The sequence below is a fragment of the Parambassis ranga genome, chromosome 17 (assembly GCF_900634625.1).
Source record: "Parambassis ranga chromosome 17, fParRan2.1, whole genome shotgun sequence".
Taxonomy (NCBI): domain Eukaryota; kingdom Metazoa; phylum Chordata; class Actinopteri; family Ambassidae; genus Parambassis; species Parambassis ranga.
In genome coordinates this window covers 11,617,244-11,639,711 of record NC_041037.1, presented here as the reverse complement: position 1 = coordinate 11,639,711, position 22,468 = coordinate 11,617,244, and the positions used below count along the sequence as shown (strand labels likewise).

General features: G+C 42.9%; 1 protein-coding gene across 6 annotated transcripts in view; it reads left to right on the top strand.

Annotated features, from left to right (window-relative positions):
* Window positions 1-17,448, top strand: part of LOC114450283 (cAMP-specific 3',5'-cyclic phosphodiesterase 4B-like) — a 38,139-nt gene extending 20,691 nt beyond the window's left edge. For 3 of the 6 annotated variants that reach the window (XM_028428297.1, XM_028428298.1, XM_028428299.1), the window contains 10 exons: window positions 6,503-6,615; window positions 12,522-12,615; window positions 13,891-14,105; window positions 14,199-14,297; window positions 14,669-14,833; window positions 14,930-15,029; window positions 15,229-15,383; window positions 15,470-15,592; window positions 15,676-15,858; window positions 15,942-17,448. In XM_028428297.1, coding sequence (XP_028284098.1) covers window positions 6,503-6,615; window positions 12,522-12,615; window positions 13,891-14,105; window positions 14,199-14,297; window positions 14,669-14,833; window positions 14,930-15,029; window positions 15,229-15,383; window positions 15,470-15,592; window positions 15,676-15,858; window positions 15,942-16,310 — 1,616 coding nt within the window. In that variant the 3' untranslated portion in view covers window positions 16,311-17,448. Of the gene's footprint in view, window positions 1-6,502; window positions 6,616-11,640; window positions 12,104-12,521; window positions 12,616-13,890; window positions 14,106-14,198; window positions 14,298-14,668; window positions 14,834-14,929; window positions 15,030-15,228; window positions 15,384-15,469; window positions 15,593-15,675; window positions 15,859-15,941 lie in introns of those variants that run through there. The other 3 variants (XM_028428294.1, XM_028428295.1, XM_028428300.1) reach the window with 2 other exon arrangements.
* Window positions 17,449-22,468: the final 5,020 nt, after the last annotated feature.

The following is a 22,468-nucleotide window of genomic DNA, read 5'->3' as shown; positions in this document are numbered from 1 at the left end:
CGCCGTCGTGGAAAAGACGCAGTACCTGCGTCTTTCTGGGCATGAGATCAGCATAGATGGAGTGAGTGATCAGGAGCTTTGAGTTCCCCTATGAAGGGATTTGAGATGAATGATATAAAGCAAGAAGGAAGGTTAGGCAGGCAGGACTTCCAGGGAGAATGAGAGTTTTCAGATTGTTGCTTGGGGGGGACGGTGAAAAAAAAAAAAAAAGGAAACGCAGCGTAGGTCAGGGAGAGGAGTTTTTAATCAGATGCAGTATGGGAGAAGCACAAGCAGGTCAGCTTGGATAAACTAAAGATGAAGATCTGGTGCAACATGACCAGAGTCGGTGGGGGGAAAGTGCACAAGAAGCAAAAAAACAAGAAATGTGGGGGAATACTAAAAATCAGCTCAGCTGTAAGTGCGTCACTGCAGCCTGTTTATCTCTGACTCCAGTAACGTGAGGGGATTGTAGTTTTCCTCATATGAGGTTACGGTTTACGCTTCACAAACCAAATTGGCCCCATCACACGCAGTCTCGTGAGCCCAGTGGCCAACAAAGGGCTCACTCTTCTCTGTATGATTCAGATTATAGGCTTTGCTCTACATTATGCCTGATAAATAGTATTTTTCAGGAAAATGCTTATAATATGACGTCTTTGACCGTCAAGGGCCGGTGATTAATCTGTAATGGTTATGGCTTGCATAAGCTGAACATTGTTACGGATGGTTAGGGCTCCAGGGGCACAAGGTTATTCATTTGTCCACAAAGGAGATGTGAAACTTCACAATGTTTCCTTTGACTGGCCTTCTGAATTAATGTTTACACAGTGCCTTCACAAATTAATGTTTAACGCAGTGCTGTGGGTCAAAAGGAGAGCATTTCATTTAAAAGATGTGACATGTCATGTGGGACAAATACTTCCGTTCTATATCTTACAGAAGTGAGTTGTGAGGTTTAATTTACACTTTTTTCAGCCTTGCCCCTGAAACTAGTGTTATGGCATTTCTTTGGATTCATTGATTAAACAACATTAAGGTGTTCAAATTATCATGACCTACAGTTTTTTAACTATATTTGACAATCAGCTATACAATGGGATTCAAATACAGAAGTTATGATACTGAAGTGATGAGGAGTGATTTGAGTTCTTTTTGAAATTCTGTTTGTTGCTATTACGGCATTCCATATCTTTGCAAGGACTGAATCAGGCTCCCTTCACCACATTGATGGAATCGCTGTTTGTTTTGTGCACGCACAATTTCTGGTGCACAAAGTCCGGCAGAAGCTGCTTTCCAAAAGTGTCAATCATCCAGACATTTTAGTTTGTGTGCCTTATAGTTGTAGCTTCTTTTTAGCAAGTGAGAACATGAATGTATGCTCCAAAATGATGAGCCATAACTAAAAACAATATGTAGATCACATACTGTTTTTATTAGATGAACTCCTACAGTGGTTCAAACAGTAGAGGACGGGCTACTGTAACACAGGCTTATCATTTTGCATCTTCACTTGATATATTATTGTATTGCACTGTTTTTTATTATAGTACCTTTCATCAAGAACCATTGTGAACAGCTCATATTTATCGGCACTGCACACAAAGTAAGTTGACAAAAAGATGGGACTCATATGTCAGCTGCTCAGTGAGGCCGACAGCTGCATTCAGACATATACATTTTTTGCCTTCAAACTGAAGAGACACGTGACTTTGTGCGTAAACTGCTCAGGGTGTGGGGCCCCCACACAATAAGCATTACTCATTCATCTTTTGTCTCTTTTTGTAAACATGCTCTGAAAGAGCATAATGACAGACATGTCTGAAACTGGTTATTGTGCTCTTTGATGATAAATATACAGTTTGAGAGAGATTTAATCAGTACGTGGGAATCCTAGCCCTGTCTGTTGAGTTGAAGCTGTATATGGTGTATGTGCAGCATTATATACTGCAGCATATTATGATGTCGAAGCAGAGTGGTGCTGTCATTAACACCCCTATTAAACTGATTGTTGCAAACTCGTAAAACCAGTCAGATTAATTGCAGTGCAAGAAAGAAAGTATGGAAGTTCAGTGTTTTAGATCTACACACACCTCATTTAGATACTGTCATGAACCGTCATCTGGCTTTATGATGGCGTTTGTGCCATGTATTTAAAATAAAACACAATCGGATGAGGTACAGACAGCTGACGGATGACCTTTCATTTTCAGGCTGGACAGTCTGTTTTTTTTTTTTTTTTGCGTGTCTGCAGCTGCTCCTCTGCTCCACAGCAGGAATCCATTTCAGGTTTTCCAGGCTCACAGCCAGAGGAGAGGATCCGGCGAGCTGGAAGCGTGCAGCCTGGTTAAGTATTTGAATTATGTCATTGACGTCAGCACAGTCATAAACCTCACTGCGGCCCATCCCTCAGGCTGGCCCGTGCCAACACAACTCTCCATGGTGCATTGTGAAGGAGCTGTCAAACAGGCCCAGATGAGGTGTATGTGTGTATTTGAAGCCTTTTGTTTTGACAGGTGATGTGATTGTGCCACAGTTGTAAACAATGAAGAGATACAATCAGTAAGGGTTGTTTGTGAAAGAAGACAAAGAGTTGCAGTGTAGTTTCTGGGCTGGTCTTACTGTAAATGTCTGCGCACCACATTCTTCAGCTTATGATGCATGAAAATGACAAAACGGTCAAATATCTAAATTCTGTCTAATTATAGCAGGTATCACAAAAACACACCTTACATACAGTATCTCTCATTTTCCTGTTATCTTTGTGATAATGGGTAAATAAGAAACATCTGTTTGAATGGGTGCCGTCGATTCTTTATAATCAGATTAAAGTTTAAAACATTAGATGAGACCGCTTTTGAAATGTACTTGGATAGTTACAGCCTAAAATCTGCTATATTGCCATGATACAAACTTTTTGTACTTTTCAAGTACTAAAAAAACAAAATTCGATTGAGATTGGTTAAGATGGTCCCAAAGAAAAAGTGGGGGGGGAAAAGTTGTTTACTAAAATGAATAATGTCAAATATATGTGACAATTTTGCTGATTTTGAAAATTCATAGATTAAATTACTTTTATAAATATGCTGTATGTGGAAGAATATAAATATATACTGTGTTATGAATAGATGTATTTATGAAAAAACAGATAAGTTGCGGCTAATGCTTTTTGATCTCTCTCTCTCTCCCTCTTTGTTATCCTTTATGAAAATACTGACGTACATCAGGGGTGATACAATTGTGAATCATTGACCTCCCCTCCTCTTCAGCTTCACGTGGCGTGTGAAGTCAAACACAAACAGCAGCGCGCATGTGCTTGTATCGTCGTCAAAATGTGTGCTCTCTCCTTCACGATGTGTTGAGGTCAAAGTGAGGAATGTGTTTGCGTATATTCAGATAGCTCAGAAGCGTTTACATTTCAACTAACAGGTGCTGCTAACCTCATTATTGTCTTACAAGTCAAATTAGCTTGAATAAACAAACCTTAAACAACATTAGTCACTGTGTTATCAGCCATGAAACTCAAACACTGCATGAAAAACCTCAACTTTGCGCCAAACCTTTAAAGCTGCTTAGACACAGAGACCCTTTGTGAACAGAGGAAACATATTTTTCTTATTTTTAAGAAAAAATATTTCATACATTTTCAGACAGTAGTTTTTTTAATTCCTTTTTTATTATTCACTTATGGGCTACTATATGAAATTTTAAAAATACCCCTTAATCATAAAATTCAATTGGTTCCATACTGTGTAAATACACCTGTATGTATTTAGTATTGTTGTAAAAACTTGAATAGAGGGTATATTATTTTGTAGTGTTATTGTTGTTGCTTTTCCCTAAAGGATCTGAACACACACACTGGTTTTTGTTGGTATAAGAGATGAGACGGTGCAGTTCTGCAAACCAAACCTCAGCCAGACAGTGAGGGGAAACAGGTTTTAGAGGTAGGCTGAACACAGAGAGGGTCAGTGTGAGGTGGATGTAAGCGGAAGGTGTCTCGGCGGGAATGGAGGTTTGGGCCCGGCCCTGGTCGTTAGTGCACTTGATGGCTCTTACAGAAGCTGGTTTGTGGCCCTACAGGGGAGAGATATCGGGAGACGGAGGAGAGAGGGGAGGCACACGGGGTCTGTCTGCACACTGAGGTCTGTTGTCCTCTCTGCAGCCTCCAGCATATGGCCAAAGCATTAGAACTGACTAAAAAAAAATCAGACTTCCAGTGAAAAAAAAACAGGCTGGAAAAGTACCTCACACTCTGTCTGGGAGCAGATTTTTCAGACTGAAAGTGCGTCACGCCACCTTTGACTGGTGACATTGTGAAATGTCAGCCCATTTAGTGCTGTATTTATGATCAACCAAAGGTGCTGATGGGTTCAGCACACATCACAGGTTCTGCATGCGTGTGCATAACTTTGTTTTATTTTGAACTTCAACTCACAAATATGAATATTATATGACTCATGTTGGAGAAGTGTGGCTCCACATTAACAGAATGTGTTTATCATTTTGGGAAACACAACGGGTGGTTGTTGGAGTGCTGTGAGGTGAGAGTTGGAGAGCTTTTGTGAGTGACATTCTGGACTGTGTCTATGATTCACTGGCGTGCTTCAAAATGACCTGAATCCTGATCGTGCAGGCGATGTGGATGATCAAAGCATTTGATGTTTCCTGACTGGCCTTTTTTAATGGCTTCATATACCCTCAACTAGGGAACAGGGCAGGATGTGGTCACACCTTCCTGGCAACATCTCCTGCCCCTGTTGACCAAGACTGCTACATGTTGCTGTATGCCCAGTTTCACCAGCTTGTGCATAAGATGCTCTGAAGTGCTCCTTCTACTCTATTCTGTGTTGGTGAATGCAAATTGTTTGGACCACAAACTTGGCGTCCAGTTATTTGTTGTAGCCAGAAGTTGTTGTTTTTTTTAATTCTGCAACCTGGAGCTAAAGTGAAGAAAAATTAGGTCTGACCTGAGGAATGGGTTTAGTGCCAGCAGTCATGCTGTTATCATGTGAGGAGCATGGAACCAAAGATACTTCACTTTCCTATGTGAATCAGAAGATTCATTGTCGTCATGTTGTTCTGATAACTTTCAGGTTTACTTATCTGCGCAACATTGTCTGAGGTTTTATTGAAGTTCTTTGTTAAACACCGGTGGTTCAAAATCTGTATGCCATCGCTGGTCTTTGAAGTGCTTTGATCTGCTATATTGACGTAAATTGGGGAGCAGCACGCTGGCTGTCCTGTTGTGCTAAGCATATGGGGTAAATTTCTTCCATGTGTGAAGTCCTATGAAGTAGAGATCAGTCTTTTCCATAGAAAAAAAGGAAGGAGGGGAGCTCCAGATGCACGCAGCAGTCACTCCCAGGCACAAACTTGTTGAATCACCACTGTCTGTATATCAATGTATGATGTTTTTAAATGTGTTTCCTCATGATTTATCATCTCAGTGCATTTTTAGTAAACTACTCTTTTCCTCCTGAAATGAAAGTGTGTAAGAAATGTGAGTCAGAGCTGCTAACAACAAAGCTGTTTCCTGATTATTGTCCTTACTAGTCACTCCACCATTCAGTAATTCCATTTCATGTTTTCTGTAAGCTCGGGGCCAAAGAGGAAGTGCTCTGGTTTCTTTGGCACACACTGAGACCCTGGCCTGGCCTCCCCCCAATTCAGGGAGTCAAAATTTGCCTCTCGTGTTGCTTGTGCAAACACAAAGTTTGGTGTTTGATATAATTTTTTTCCTCCCTCAGAGAGGTTCAGAGAGGAGAGAGCCAGTTTGTTAAGTATGGTGGCGTGGTGTGAGCTGCTGCTGATGTACAGTGCAGCCTTGAGGTGGTCAGAAAGGAAGTCTTCTCATTTGTCTTTGCAGCTGATATAAAACACTCTCTTTTTTCCATAAAATCATATATGAGATGCTTATGGGCAGTGAAGGATTAAATAGCAAAAACAGATGTGTCACTAAAGCAGCCTCTACAGGCAGTGGGGTTATGCACTATACCTGTTTTGTACACACCGCTTGTGTGTGCTTGAATTGGCAGAGGAGGGAGGTGTTGGGGGTCACAGACACATCAACAGCAGGAGGCAGCAGAATGCCTGGTTTGCACACCACTCGTTCAGCAGAGTGGTACTGAAAGGGGATAAGTTAATGAGAGAGAGCCCGAGAGGAGGTGGGGGGAAGCAGACGGAGTGGGAGGGGGTTTGCAGAGTGCACAAGAGCGAGTGAATGAGGGGGTACGCAGAGAAAGAGGCTACACAGACAGAAAGACACTTTGCAAACGGTTTTCTCTAACTTCTGTTTGTCTGAGAGTTCAGCTCGCTGAGGTGGTGAAGCGTGACAAGATGAAGGAGCTCTGTGTACACACCTCCCCCTCTTCCTCTGCGTCTTCCGGATGTTCTGCCTGCCAGCCACCCATACGATCAAGCCACTCCGGGACCATAGTACCACCACGCATGGTGTCAGGGGGCTCAGGTGTGGCGATGGAACCTCTCAGGCCTGATTACGTGTCCATGTGTCTATTGGCAGATGAGTCCTACCAGAAGCTGGCTATGGAGACCATGGAGGAGCTGGACTGGTGTCTGGACCAGTTGGAGACCATCCAGACGTACCGGTCTGTCAGCGACATGGCTTCCAACAAGGTAGGACAATTTTCTCTTATTTTTAATTGCAACAACAATGCTGCTGTTGTCAGAGATATTGCATTGTTCACCACGGAAATTAAGAACATTTTGCATTTTTAAGAATTAGCCTGAAGGGAATCATGTGAGAGGGGACCTGGGACAGAATGCATATTTGTGTCACGTTTTCAGAGAGACTACACTAGACTGTTTGATCACGAGATGATTTGATAAACTCACAAAGAACCCTTTAATCTCTAAGGTTGAAAAAGTTGCTATGTACACTAAAGAGGACCATACTCATAATTAAATGCATGTTGTGTCTGTGTCAGTCAGAAAATGTGATCACTATAAGACCGCTCACACTGACACAGCCACCACACCATAATGAAGAAAATCCCTTCAATGTTATAGAATTATTATTATAACAGCAGCTATTCTGTAGCGCGCTCTCTGAATACATGACCTGACTGGCCTTTGACTTGTCAGTCCTGCATATATTGGCATAATTGTTGCTGTGTGGTTGTCCATTTGCACAGGCTATGCAAAACATAAATTGCTTTTAGCCACATTGACGCACTTGCAAAGCAACGTGCCGTTCTGCGGTAGTGTATGCGCTGGCATCATCATTTTATGGATCTCTCGTAAAAACAAAATGTTTATTTTGCATACATGACTACTGGCTTCCTGTTATCTTTCCAGGGAAAGGGTTGTTTCTTCTCACCTTATTCAAACTATTTAACACACACAGTTTGTTGTACAACTGGGCCGGGCTGTAGAAGTGCATACAGTGTAATTAAAACTGTACACAGTTGTTTTAGTCATTTATTTAGTGTGTTGTGGATGTTTGCTCTGTTGTTACTTGGCTTTATTTTTACACAGAGTATCATTAAACCTGTACTTTTATACATTTGAATTTTACAAAAAAGAACAGCAAATTTTAATTTTGGTGTGTCTGCATGCTGTTTTCTAATGGATACATCTGAGGTGCATGGGATGTTTAGAGCTTTTTGCAGTCAGAAAGTTCATGATCTCATAACTTTTCAAACAGGCACCATCAGCAGGGCAGAGTCCCGGTAGTTCTTCCTGTAACATACATGCCCCTGCTGACGCTATAGGAAATATCAAATCAACAAATTCTCTTCAATATGTTTTTTTTGGAACTATGATATTATCAGTTGATATTTGCTGCTAGCACGGTTAAAAAGATAAAGAAAATACATTCTCTTCAGATTGAATCCAACATATTTTAAAATATCAGCCTTCCATTTTGGTTTAACTGAGTCTAAACACATTGTGCTTCTTAAAAAATCAGCTAGTTAGGACCAACGACTTCCCTTTGCTTTGATGTACATGAGTGTGTATCATTTACGCCCTGCACCTTATTACTCTATATCCCCCCAGACATTACAGACTGTACGGCGGCATCAGATTATAAACACCCAGTATGGTGTTGTCCATTTCCTTCAGTATCCTACACTGTGGTCGGAGGGAGGACTGGGACAGGGAGGGGGATTTGTCAGACCATGACGGGTGACTGTGACCGTGACACCAGTTTCCTGTCTCTTTATTTCCTGCGTCTCCTCTCCTCTGCTCCCTAGTTACCAGACGACAATAGCGGCGCTTTGACCATGCAGCCAGGTTGAGTCTTTACAGACATGTACGTCACTGGGACAAGTGAAACAATGAGCATGGGGCCCTTCAGGCCTGCAGCAGGCAGCCTTGCATGAATTCCTACCAATATAACCCAGCACTAATATTGACCAATGCTGTTTTTGAAAGAGTGGAAGGTCAGCAGTGTATGATGTTGCAGCTTAGTTTCATCAGTGAGCACGATTGTTGTGCAATTGTACAGGGATCGAGAAGAAGAATTTATCAGCCCAATAGATTCTTATTGCAAAACTGGTGTCAAATACTGTTATTACACTAACATTGCCTGAGTTTGACAAAGGCTCCACTTCTTCTTTTCTGACCCACTGGATGCAACTGAGCCCACAATCAAACCCAGGGTGTCTCCACTTTCAGTGTCCAAGGGCACAGGTGTATCCGGGGCTGCAGGACCACACATCCTGCTGACCGCCAGCCTGGTCGCTGTGACCTCAGAGCGGGGAGCAGCCTCCCTGCCCCTCACTATCATTAGTCTCGCCACACTTCCATGCCGATGCCGGTGACGGCCTTGGACAAACACTGCCATCTGAATCCAGTTAGAGGAGTTTAGGGCTCTGCGGGCTAGCATGCAAGCGAGCCCCTGAGCAGAACACAGGCGTGTAGGAAACTTTAACTCACGTGTGGTCACTCCGGCTTTGAAGTGCCGTCGTCTTCAGAGGGGAAAGAATGACAAAATTATTGAAACAGATGTAGTGGTGGGTCTGAAACTGTAGCAGGCGTAATGGACATTAAATTATAGTGCAGTGATTCCATTTGACTGAACGGGCGGTGAGGACATCAGACAAGCTGCAGTGGTGATTATGGTGCCTAATCGTAATTAAACGTCTTACCTCTGTAATCTTGTGTTCATTCATCACGGAAAATAAGGAGAAATGTAAATATAAAAACCCTATTCCCTACCATTTCTGATCAACACCTTCTAGGAAATGTGTCTTTCTAATGTTACAAAACCGTGAAAACTTGCCGGCCATCATTTACTGTGTGTGTGTTGACACTGTAAACAACAGCAACACATGGGACAGAGGCAGCATTGGCTCATTCTGGGCTTTGTTGGATTGCAGAGCTGTAGAATTGCATGATGATAACAAACTGTTCTCTGACTGCTTGCTCTCATTTTAGGTTAAAGGAAACTTTTAAAAGATCAATCCCATAGGAATATAAACACATTTATGATTTTCCAACACAACATGCTGAACTTGTTTTCTGGGACTTTTCGGTGATGAGCTTAGGTATGTCAGTAGTTTGGTGCCTGAGGGCAATGTAGGAAGCAGGATGTCTACCAGTAAATGACCTCAGTCAATTACTCTATCAAACAAAAGGGAAGTAGGTGGGGACACATGCTCGGGCCTGTGTTGGAGGGAGGAGCCACTGGTTTCTTGTTGAACTGTGTATGCCACTCAGTCAAGTCAGCTTTATCGCTATATGTTTCCGACGCCAGTTCAGAGAAGAGAATAGAGAGAGGAAGCAAGCAGAATCACTTGCAGACACGCTGAACGGAGTTATCGCTCTCTAACCTTTTACAGCATTTCGTTTGTACAGTGTTTGGTTTTTGTAAAGTGACAATGGGACTATGTTGTTCTGAAAAGCACAAGGAGAAATTTGAGATGCTTACAGGCTTGAGAAAGGTAAGTTAGCTTTGGAGCTGTGACTGTTTTATCCAATAGTACTTTTATTTAGTTCAACTTTTCTTTATAAAACACAATTTCCTGTGTATTTAATAATTACAGAAAGTTAATTACCATTTACAGGTTTGTTTAGGCTTTACTGTTGTAGGATTCTGGTCAGTAAGACAAAGCTGGCTGTGTGAAGGCTACAAGTGCTGATTGTAAGCATAGATGTTTGGATTTTCATTTTAATACATCATTTACCAAGGTTATTGTGAGACAGTGGCTCCAGCATGCACCCATTTGAATATTTAAACTTTAAGTATATATTATCTGAGCTCTTAGCTAACCTCAGGTGACTTTTGAGTTCATGTGACTTTTGATTACCCAAGTCCGGGGGTTGTTCTGGATGTGAGAACCCTTCGCTAACGTAAAAGGATGTATGAGTTAATGTCATGCATTGAGTAATCTATTTGCCTGAGTACACTCATAGGCTTGTCACCACGCCATCAGTGTATGCTGTGTGTTTAAGCTGAACCAGCATGACCCTGGGTGACTGGCATTGGGGGCTTTCTACCTCATTCATTTCCTAGAGGTCACTCTAATCCACACTTTTCCACTGCTTTGAAGAATCAATTACAAGTTCTGTTTGAACTGAATAAAGGCGACTGATTCCAAGCACAAGTTTTTGTCCTTACGAACCCTCTTTGATTTTTTTTTTTTTTCTTTATGGACTGCCTCTGGCAGTCTGGGCTTAGAGTGCAGCCAGCGCTTTGAAACTGGTATTCAAGTTTCACAGTCAAGTAGATGTTAGCTGTCTGCTTGACAGCTATTAGACAGCTGGTGAGAGTCTGGTTCACTATAAAGAGAAAAGAGCCTATTGTAATAATAATAAAAGCCTGGAGGAAAGGCTTTTTTTTCTGATAGTGTTTGAACACATTGTAAAAATAGATTGTACAGGGAATAGTACATACATATAGATTAGGATGCGTTTTGCTTGTAATATCACTGCTCAATGTTATCTATGCGGAGCTTTACGGCTGTGTCTGAAGGGATGCGTTTAGAGTGGGGACCATGAGAACGGTGGAGGGAACCATGTGACTCTGTTGCCATGGCATTCAGGTTGCCATGCAGTTGGTGGTACTTTTGTATCTGCTTGTCTCCCATCATCCCCATTTGTGTCCTAAATACAGAAAACTGCGGTGGTGGGAAGGAAACCAGCTGGAGTGTAACTGATATCAAGAACAATGCAGGTCTTTGGAGTGAAACATACTGGGGATGGCCTGCACTGAGTTATAGCATGTACAGCTACCTATGGTCTTATATTTTTAAATAAAATTCAAACCAAACCTGGCAGACTAATTCCCCACGTCTCCTCGCCCATGTGATAAACGCTCTGGTGCTTTGAAGCCTCACATTGCGCAGTATGTCTTGCATCTGTTCTGCATTACTGAGCAGAGGGATCGTTTTAAGAAGGGAGGGAGAGAGTGTAGGGGGCTGAGAGAGGGGAATAGCTGGAAAGAGAGAGAGAGAAAGATGTGGAGGATTCTCCAATCTCCCATTTTCTGCAGTGCTGTGCATGGATCAGTGTTCAGTGAGGGTGGGAGGCAAAGACGGAGAGAGAGAGACTCCACCAGTCTGTCTGCCACAAGGGACTCTACAGCTAGAGCGCACCCCCCCTCTCCTCCTCCTCCTCCTACTCCTCTCCGCCTTTTTCCGTCCCTCTTTTCCTTTTCTCCCTCTGTCGTGTAGCCTGCCTTTCCTCCCTGCCTTGCTCAATCTGGGCTTGGGAAAGGCTGGATTTCCCCCTTCATGTCACTGGAACACATTTGGACAGTGACAGAAGGTGACAGGTTTAGAGAGCCGGACTAGAGCAAGAAGAAAAAGAGGAAAGCAAATATTGATCACATCCAGGGGGATTCCATCACTCTCGCCTGTGGGTTGTGATCCTTGAAAACAATGGGTGACGCTGGGAGGAGGCGTATTTGGCTGGGGATGTAGGGGTCTGCCGCAGCCCCTCTCTGAAGACAGGCATTTTTGCCGTAGTCGACCGTTGGAGGAAGACGGTGATTTTGGTGGCACCTTGAGCTTCAGGCTGTACAGCTGAGCTCAGCCTTGGAGGTCCACTCAGAGAGGAGCACTCACTGCTTCTGCTGGGGAGCGCCAGGGGCTCAGCATAGCTCAGCACCATGCCTGAGGCCAACTACCTGTTCTCTGTGTCCTGGGGATACATCAAGGTGTGTTCTAGAGATGGCTTGGCTTTGGTGGGACTTTCTCTGATGTCTCACAGTGATTTTGTTTGATTGTTTGTTCGGATATGTTTGATTAGACTGATGTTGTCATCATACATTTTGTTTTTACTGGAAAAATCGTGCAGAAGATTAGTGCACAGTATTTTGTATGTTATGAATTATATTGTTTGTTTTTGTCTTCTTGATCCTGGTTTAAGCCACAAGACTTTTGACTGCTTAGCATTTCAACAGAGACCTTATATGGCGCATGGAAAAAAAAAAGGCCAATGTTCCCATGGGACATGTTCCAGTGGAAAATAACAGGAAATGCTTTATTAGTCTGCTCAGAAGCAGCAATAAAATGATTTTTATATGTATGTATGTGTATAAATCAACTTCATTTATGTTTTATCTCTGTTTCCAGTTCAAGAGGATGCTGAACCGGGAGCTAAGCCACCTGTCTGAGATGAGTCGCTCAGGCAACCAAGTGTCAGAGTACATCTCCAACACCTTCCTAGGTGAGCAGCAATGCAGCGCACATACACACACTGTGCTTGATGCATTTTAAGACTTGTCTGCATGCAGCAGAGGTTGTGAGGTTACCTAAAGCATGTGCCAAGTAGTGGAGAAACTCATAGTTGGTGTGCACCACTGCTCTCAAACCAGTCTGATCTGGTCTGGAGGAGAGAGACCCCTCACTCTGGCTGCAGAGATATGTGAGAGCTTTGTACTCAGGGAAGTCTTTCCTCTGGAGGGATCAGGAGCACTGAGTGCATGAGCGGGAGAATGTTTGTGTGCACACGGTGGCATCAGGTCTAGATAGACACTGCATTATTCATCAGGAGGACAGCAGTGTTTCCTTGTCTTCTAAAAGCCTGACGGCATTTTGTGACTCACAGCCAGGCGGCCAGCTCGTCTACCCTGTGCCCTGCCGGCCACTCTGCCCTCTACACCACCACCAGCATACAGCCAGATTTTTAGGGCCGTGTGCTGACTGACATTCCCTCGTAGTAAAAAACAAAAAACTCATCCATGTTTTTCGAGACATAAAACACAACACAGAAAAAAAGAGGAGCGAAATAAGGTGCAGGTTGCATGCTGGAAAAACCTAACAATAGAAGTGGCGCAGTGAAAGTGTTTGAGGCACAATAGAGCCGGTTTTAGAGACAGACACAGTACAGGGTATCTTTGAAGCTTAGCGGTTTTGTTGTCTGCATTGCAGTGAACACCTGTCAGGTGTAGAGAGATCATTTTCCTGTGCTTTGTGGAGGATGCAGCTGAGATATTTTTTTCTCTCTCTCACTGCAGTGCATGTGGTGCACACACACACACACACACAACCACACATACACTACACAGTGAGAAATGTCACTCAGCCAGCAGAGAATCACATTCAGCAATGAACCCGCATACTAACAAGTCCCTCCTCTAAACATTTCACTTTAATATCAGCCATCTTTCCACTATTCTCTGAATTGTTGTTGCAACATGTTCTGTTTCACAGAATGCACGGACCAATGGAATATTATTTACCTCACCTAACATCACATTAGTACTTCTTTTTCCTTCATGTCATCATTACATTGTCATCATGCAGTGGTTGCACATCCTTACATTTCTTTTGTCAATATCTGTTTTAAGTGGAGAAGTCAGAAAGGTAGTGTAATATTGTCACGTAGGTGTGTGAGAGGTTAACTATCTCCCAGTGTTGACTGTGTTTACTCTGTGTATAGTGGCAACACAAGCTAGGGGACTTCTATCCTAAGCTAATTTTTTTATTTCTATTTCTCCAGACAAACAGAATGAGCTGGAGCTTCCGTGTCCTGTTCCAAAGTCGAGGGAAAGGAAGAGGAGACAGAGCCAGCAGCAGCTGCAGCTGCAGCAGCAGCAGGGAGGGATGATGACACAGATCAGCGGGGTGAGGAAGGTCAGCCATATGTCCAGCATCTCTGGAGGCTCCGGAAATCGCTTTGGGGTCAAGACAGATCAGGAGGAGCTGCTATCGAAGGTAAGTGATGGACAACAAGACAAATTGACTTGACAATCAAAACAAAACCAGACTTTTGTGACATATGTCTAAAAACTATGACCTCTCTAACAGGACTTAGAGGACATAAACAAATGGGGACTGAATATCTTCAAAGTGACTGAACACTCCCACAACCGACCGCTCACGTGCATCATGTACACCATCTTTCAGGTCAGTCTCCTGCTGCATAATCCTCCACTTTGTAAGAAAGAGCTCATAAAAAAGGTGTGAAGGCATTTAAACACACAGCTATGACAGGCATGAGGCACATGTCAGCGTGTACAGTATGTTCTGCATTATGTTCACTGCAGGAACATCTGCTACTGCATCATTAGCGATTGAAATCGATTTCTAGCTGTGAATCATACTGGCAGGAGAAAAAAATTGTTTTTATATTTCAGCCTCTACTCTAGTATATGAGTCACAGTTTGAAAAATATGCTTTGAAACATGACCATGAGGTTAGATTTGTGACAGGTGCTTGAAAACATCCTCTGTGTCATGTCATGTTTTTCTAATTTTCTTCACCGTTGTCACATACAGGAGCGAGACCTGATGAGGACGTTCAAGATTCCAACGGACACCTTTGTGACATTCATGTTGACCCTGGAGGACCACTATCATTCCGACGTAGCCTACCACAACAGCCTGCACGCTGCAGACGTCGCCCAATCCACACACATCCTCCTGTCCACCCCAGCGCTGGATGTAAGCCTGTTGAAAACTGCTCAAAAAGTACCACTGGAAATAGTTATTTTAACTGTGAAGACTCATCTGTTTGTTCTTCCTTTTCCTCCTAAACAGGCGGTCTTCACAGATCTGGAGATCTTGGCAGCCATTTTTGCTGCAGCCATTCATGACGTGGACCACCCGGGAGTGTCTAACCAGTTTCTCATCAACACCAGTAAGTCCTCCTCAGACCATCAAACAAGTCAACAACATTCATCAGTTAAAAAAAAGCTAAACATGTTTACATGGTTTAATGGGATCTGTCCTATGGAGTTTTTAATATAAAATGGTTGCCATAGTTACCTGACCTGAGTTAAGGAGCTCTATTTAATTTCTCCCTTGCTGTCATTCCCCCCCCACTCCTTTGCTTTCAGACTCTGAGCTGGCTCTGATGTACAACGATGAGTCAGTGCTGGAGAATCACCACCTGGCTGTGGGCTTCAAACTGCTGCAGGAAGACAACTGCGACATCTTCCAAAACCTCACCAAGAAGCAGAAGCAGACGCTCCGCAGGATGGTCATAGACATGGTGAGGGAATGTCTCTGTCTGAGACCTCTTTTGATTGTTTTGTTCTTTTCAAAACTGTTTCTTAAATCATTTTTAATGTCTTCCAGGTTCTAGCCACTGACATGTCTAAACACATGAGTCTGTTGGCTGATCTGAAAACGATGGTGGAGACCAAGAAGGTGACCAGCTCTGGTGTCCTGCTGCTGGACAACTACACCGACAGGATGCAGGTAAGAGGCTGCTACATACATCATATGCACATTTTCACCACAAAGGGAAAACAAGATACCCAACAGATGATGTTTTTGTGCAGGTTCTGCGAAACATGGTTCACTGTGCCGACCTGAGCAACCCCACTAAACCTCTGGATCTGTACCGGCAATGGACGGACAGGATAATGGATGAGTTCTTCCACCAGGGAGACAGAGAGAGGGAGAGAGGGATGGAGATTAGCCCCATGTGTGACAAACACACTGCTTCAGTAGAGAGAACTCAGGTAGAGAGCTCAAACATATCGCTAATAAAAATTCATAAATTTGCCAGTGTTGGTTTTTTACATCATTCTATCTTTGTTTTCAGGTTGGCTTCATTGATTACATCGTCCACCCACTGTGGGAGACATGGGCTGACTTGGTCCATCCCGATGCCCAGGACATCTTGGACACATTAGAGGACAACAGGAACTGGTACCAGAGCATGATCCCTCAGAGCCCCTCTCCTCCTTTCTACGCCAGTGATGGTGAAGGAGGCCCACATGGGGAGCTTGAGGGAGGACCTGGGGCGAGCAAATTTCAGTTTGAACTGACGCTGGATGACCAAGATGGAAGAGGTGGGGACGGGATCAGCGTGGTGATGGACACAGCTGATGGGTGTGGTCATATAACGCATCCCTCTGATCAGGATGGGGTAGAAATGACGACACGTGACGTTTCACCTGCAGAAACATAGCTGACCTTTGGAGCACAGAAGATTTGGCTAAATTCATTTTCTTGCAGTGGAGCAATCCTGCAATCTGGCTCTTTGGAGCTGCCTGGCTGACGAGGTCCTTACTGAATGAAGGGCACCTCTGCAAATGAGGCCTAGGAACCCTGTGGCAGTTTGTTTTGAACCCCCTAGATGGATGCTGGAAGAGTGTTGCCTCTGTTGTTTAAAGAAGGGACTACTGTCGTACTGAGGCACAGCTCTGGGTTCTCGCAAAGAATGTGAAATGGATGATATCCGTGTACTTGGACAAGGAAAGTAAAACTTTCCAAACTTGCACTTCAGGACATTTTTTTATGTTCATTTAGATTCTTTGTATGGTGTGGAGATTGGATACCACCTGGAAGTGTCCAAACAAAACTACTGGTCAGCAGTAGTAGTTTTTAAATACTTGTAGTGTGCCTTTTTCTTTCTTCCTTTCTTTTTTTTTTACAACCATGTCTTTTGTAAGTGTTTTTAATATTTATTGAACACATTCATGTAGCTGTAAAATGTGTCAATTTTTCTACATGTAGGACATAGTCGTCTCACACAGTCTTCCTAATGTTCCGGCAATAGTATAAGCTCATTCTCACAAAAGCGTTCAGTGGATATATTTCTGAAATCTTCCCAGCACAATTTGCACTTTGTGGCATACTGTAAAACTGAAGAGAGCATGGAAAGCGTCTTTACGGATGATAATTAAACCAAATAATTTTATTTGATGTATCCAGATATTTTTCCTTCATTATATAATAAGCAATGGAACAAGTTTTTTCAAGTCCAAAAGAAAAGTAATCCCTCCAAAGATTGTGTAAAGTAAGCACTTTGATCAATTCACTGCCGCCTCCAAAAGTGTGATCACATGCATTATGTGAGCAGACTAAGACAGATTGATTCCTCACATTTTCCTGCAGCCTGCTAGAGACAAAAGCTAAATCAACATCCTCTTAGATAAAGTTTTTGTCAGTTGGAAAAAGTGTTTCCACCCTGTAATCCCTTCTTCTTCTTCTTCTTCCATTTACGAGCTCACACACCTGTTGTGGTCACGAGCATTCCATTCACATGAATACACTTTACACCATCTTGGACTCTGAATGACTGTAAGACTGTCTGCAGAATTTAATAGATAGAATAATTGTATCTTGTAGTTTTTATTGCAGCACTTTGAACACGTCGGCAGTTCTGCAGCTGGTCGCTGAGCTGTCCAACACTACCTTAAAGGTACCACATTGTAAGGTGCAACTATTATAGTAAGGGGAGATCAGTTTTATGTCATGACATGATGCTTTTCTCCTGTGTGTGTGTATGTGTGTGTGAGTGAGTGAGTGTGTATATAAGTGGTCACAAAACTGCACAATCTTGCACCCAGCTGTGTTGTGCTGACCCTTAAAGCTGTTTGTAACAGTGTATTTATTACCTTTTCCTTGTATATGATAATAATAATTGATAATATTTACTGTATATTTGTTATTATTTATATGCACTACCACACGTCAGATCACAGTTTGACTGAAGTCGTCTGGTGGCTCGTCTGTATTTAGCTATTTTGTCTATAAGAGCATAACATGAGGTTGTGCAGGTCAATTTTTTGATGATTTAAAATGTTTGAGAAACTCCAGCCGGAAATGTTTGTACAGTCTAACAACACCTCGTGTATGGGGTGCAGCAAAAGCTTTCTAGTCTTTTGTTCCCGGCTGGTGACTGATGGCTGGATAATTACTGCAGCATATTGTGTACGGTGACGGGTCATTGTACAGCTATAGGAATATTTGCTGAAATATATAGCATTGTTTCAAATGTATTTTTTCAGTGTTTTCCTCACAGTATATGGTATAACGGTGTTTGTCATGCTCAACAAAATGTTTTCTATCGGATTATTAAAATGAGCATGTATAACTGAATCACCTGGTCTGAATGTTATTGAATCACATCAGCTCATCAATGTTGAGAAGGATACAAAATCATCTCTAGTGGAGCTTGTTTTTCACTGTGCCCTTATGTCGTGCTTCCATGAAGCTTTCTCCTAGCAACCCATGTAGCTCTGGTGTTTCTCTGGTCTGATCCTGGAGTGGGTTTCAGGACGTCCACTCCTGTGATGAGTGACAGCTGTCTTGCATGCTTTCCACTTGTGAATAATCTTTCTTACTGTAAGTAAATGTTGTCTCAGTGTCTTTTGTCTAAATAACCTTAGGTTAAAAAAACAAAGGCTGAGTGACACAGCTCTCATTACATTAACATGCAGGAGGTTTGACGTCAACAGTCCTTGTGGCATTGCTGTTTGGGGTAATTGAAAACTGCATGTCAGCACTGTGAGAAAATGGCCCTTGTGTGGTCAAAGTGTGTGCCAGCTCATCTAACACCATCCGACTCGTTTGATTTGCTGTCCTCAGACTGCTCTCACAAGATGAAAAAGGAGGTCAGTGGTTGCAATTTAAAAGAAACAATGATTATATCAAAAACCTTTGTCACATCTCACAAATACCAGAATGACTCTGATGATGAGATGATGGGAACGGGGCTCTGTTGAAGCATCGCCACCTGCTGTAGGATATAATTTTCTTGAACGTTAATGTCTAATAGCATGACATCCAAAATACACCAACAGATGTGGGTATTTATTCACATGCTGGTTCTGGTTTTTCAACTCTAAGAGGAACAACAGACTTTTGCAGAAGTGTCAGAAGGAGGAAAAACAACTTGATCCAGTCTTCAGTCATTTCCCTGCAGTGATTACCATTGACTTCTCTTCTTCCTGATGTAAGCCCAGTGCTGCTGGACACAGAGCTAGCAATGTAAACAGGAAGAGTAGAGATAGCAATGCTATGTGCAGGGCCCTCAGGGCAATAACTCTCCCATGCCTCTGAGCACCTTGACCCAATCCGATAAACATCTGAAATACGTGATCAACAGGAGAGCATGCTGAGTGCAATTGGTAGACTGGTAAAGAAGGGCTTTTTTAATATAACATATACATAAAATATACAGCATGGACTTGTTGACAACAATTTTCTAAACATGGTGGCATATAGTAAAGCATATAAATCAGATTAGAAACCTGAATACTGCATACAGTTATATAGGTAACCAGGTTCCTCATGTTTCATGTAAATGCCATAGCTCAAAATGATCAAAACCAGGATAAGACACAAACTGGGATACTAATATACATGTAAACATACTGTTAAACTTTGACCTCATCTGTGTTTATTTTGTAGATTTCTAGATGACAACAGGAAACCTGAACTCTCCTCATCTTCCTTTAGATTCAGCAAAAACCAGGCAGCTGTTTTATGGTAAACACAGGCGCAGACAGGGACTGCTGTTTTCCATGGTGGTGGTCCATTCAGTCGGTTGGTTTGTTTGAAACTCTAACACAGGTCCTGTGGTCTGACGTCAGCAGGGTGAGGGCAGCCTGCTCCGGGCCCCTGATAGAAAAGTCTGTGAACTGTCTGGGTCCAGGCTGGGCCGGATGCTCTAACTGCCAGTGGATCCATGCGACTGCCACTCACACGGCTTTTCTCTACTCTCTACCAGCCAGGGCCATGAAAAGGGCCCACAGCCCGGGGACCAAGGCAGAGAGGAAGAGAACCACTTCCAGCAAAACAAACCTGCTCTCTCCATATCCACTTTCTAAAAACAAATGTCTTCCTGGAGTTTCTCCTTGGCCAGCTGCTGTTTGTTTTTAGGGGGTGGACAGTAAGAACTGAAGTGAACTGGGCAGGCAGTGTGAGGAGTGTGGGGCAATATGGGGCATACCAGGATAATTCAATATAGGTGCAGGCATGTGTGTGGATGGCAGAGATCAGCTCAGAGTGCCTGGGACAGATCAGGTCAAATAGACAGCTCTGCCCCGCTCTAACATGATGAATCTGTATGAGATCAGATGAGGCAACTAGCTTCCTCTAAGGCCCTCTCTATGTGTGTGTGTGTGTTGCTTCATGAAATTCTCAAATGCAGGATTGCAGGACAATAACAGGATGTGTCCTTCCCAGAAAATGTCACAAATCATCACGAGTTATCAAACATGGCGGCGGTCATCATAGATATCCCATTGTTTCACCGCGTGTGGTTTTTGCCTTTGCATGCAAATACCTTGGAGTGCATAGTATGTGTAAGGAGGCAGTTATATAAGCTACAGAATGGGAAAATGCAAGAGGAATGTCAGAATTTGTTCCAAATAAAAGGAGCGTTTGTGTGACCTCTCTGCGAAGCGTAGTGTTGATGTTGGACACACATATGAATGCATGTGATTAAAAACAGAGAGGCTCCTCGGACATTCGCCTGTGTGTAAAGCACTCACTTGTGTCAGATCACATTTAATCACGATGCATTTAAGTACATGGTAACGGCCTGACATTTTGTGCTGATTCCTTTGGGCTCTTTACCCAGCATGCAGCAGGCCAGGGGAATTGTTGAGACATAGGAAGGGAACATCCCTTTGGGCGTGCAGCGGGACATGAGAGTACACTGCCATGTCACAAGAGGAAAATCCTGCATGCATACTCAGAGATGACACATGCATGCACACAAACGCTGACATCTGAGCAGATGTGACAGATGTAGATGGAACGAACCCACTGCACCTGCCATGGGTTAAAAGAGGGAAAAATTGATATTGATCATGCTTTCAAAACCAAAGGCTTGATCAGAATCTTAGCTTCTTGTAAACACGATCACGTTTATGGAGCATGTTTGTGTGTGATTTTTGCTCTGATCAATACTTGTCCTCATTTGACACAAAGTCACAGGGAGAGAGAGGAGAGTGCATGCAGCTCTGTAGCTCTCTGCTGTGTCAAAGTGTGAGAGTGTGTGGGAGGAGATGTTCAACATGAGCTGCAGTGGTAGCGTCTGCGGTAGAGGGAAAAGAAACTGAGAGAGTGAGACGTACGCAATATGAAAATATCAGGTAGACCACATCTATAAGGGTGAGATAAACAAAACATTTCCCTGTAGCACCATGTAAACTCCTGAGATGTTATCACAGCTCACCCAGATGTTGTTCTTCCACACACACAGCTCAGAGAAATGGAAACATACTCGTCAATCAATGGGATTTAAAGATGTGTTTCTTTACAGTAATTCCCTGCTGTTGTTTTTGTTTTTTTTTTTAAGTTTCCACAATAACAGCAGAACAAAAATGTGGAATATTTTTTTTTCATTTTTCATCATACTGAAATTATTTTTCTCGTCATATTTGAGATGAGATTAGTCACAGTCCTATTGTTGTTTTGTTGTGAATTCCAGTAAGGATCTGAGAGCGTCACAGTCTGCAAGCACTGACCCAGCTTCCTCTGTGCCCACTGAACTGCACTGTATATCATGAGCGATAAGGCGGCAGCATTTCCCCCTCCACCCTGACTGCCAGGACAGACGGCCTCTCCACAGCGCAACCAGGCTGCACGTTGCTCTGCGTGGACACGATGGAGGATGCAGATAAGAACAGGCTGTTGTGACTGCAAATCAAAATGTGTTGATGGCCAGATAGCTTCTTGTAAGTAGGTTCGGGTACTTGTGCCTGCATGTATGCACATGTATGGAATGTCTACATGTCGAATGGCGTAAACATGTTTGTAATGTACAGTGATAGAGAGGTACTCAAGTCCTTTACTGGAGCAAAACAATACAACAATCTAATAACATGTCATGATACAGTAGGCCTACAGACTATGTTTAATAATTCACAACACAAAATATGTCATTTAGTCAGAAAAATCAGAACCAATGATTTAAGATTATTAACAATTGTATTCAAAACATTGGCCTTTTTATGGTAATAATAGAGAAAACTACTCTAATGGACGTATCTGAATGTAATTACATTAGAAGCACTAACAGAAATGAATAACTCCCCATGTAGCAGTTAAAATACAGTTACATAGCTTAAGAAAATACACAATAAATGATATCATAATGGGTATGACTAAATGATGTAAGTCTACAGGTTCAGTGCAAATAAAGAGAAAGCAGCGGGCTACAGTATTTACACAACTGTCTGAACCAAGGAAATCAGAAACATCTATAAACAGTGACTGCTGACACGTGAAGGGTTGAGGGCCTCTCAGTATGTCAAAGGGTAAGCCTGGCAGTCGGGCGTACGTGCAGCTCAGAGTGCCACCAAAGATGCCATGCCTTGTCCTCACTCT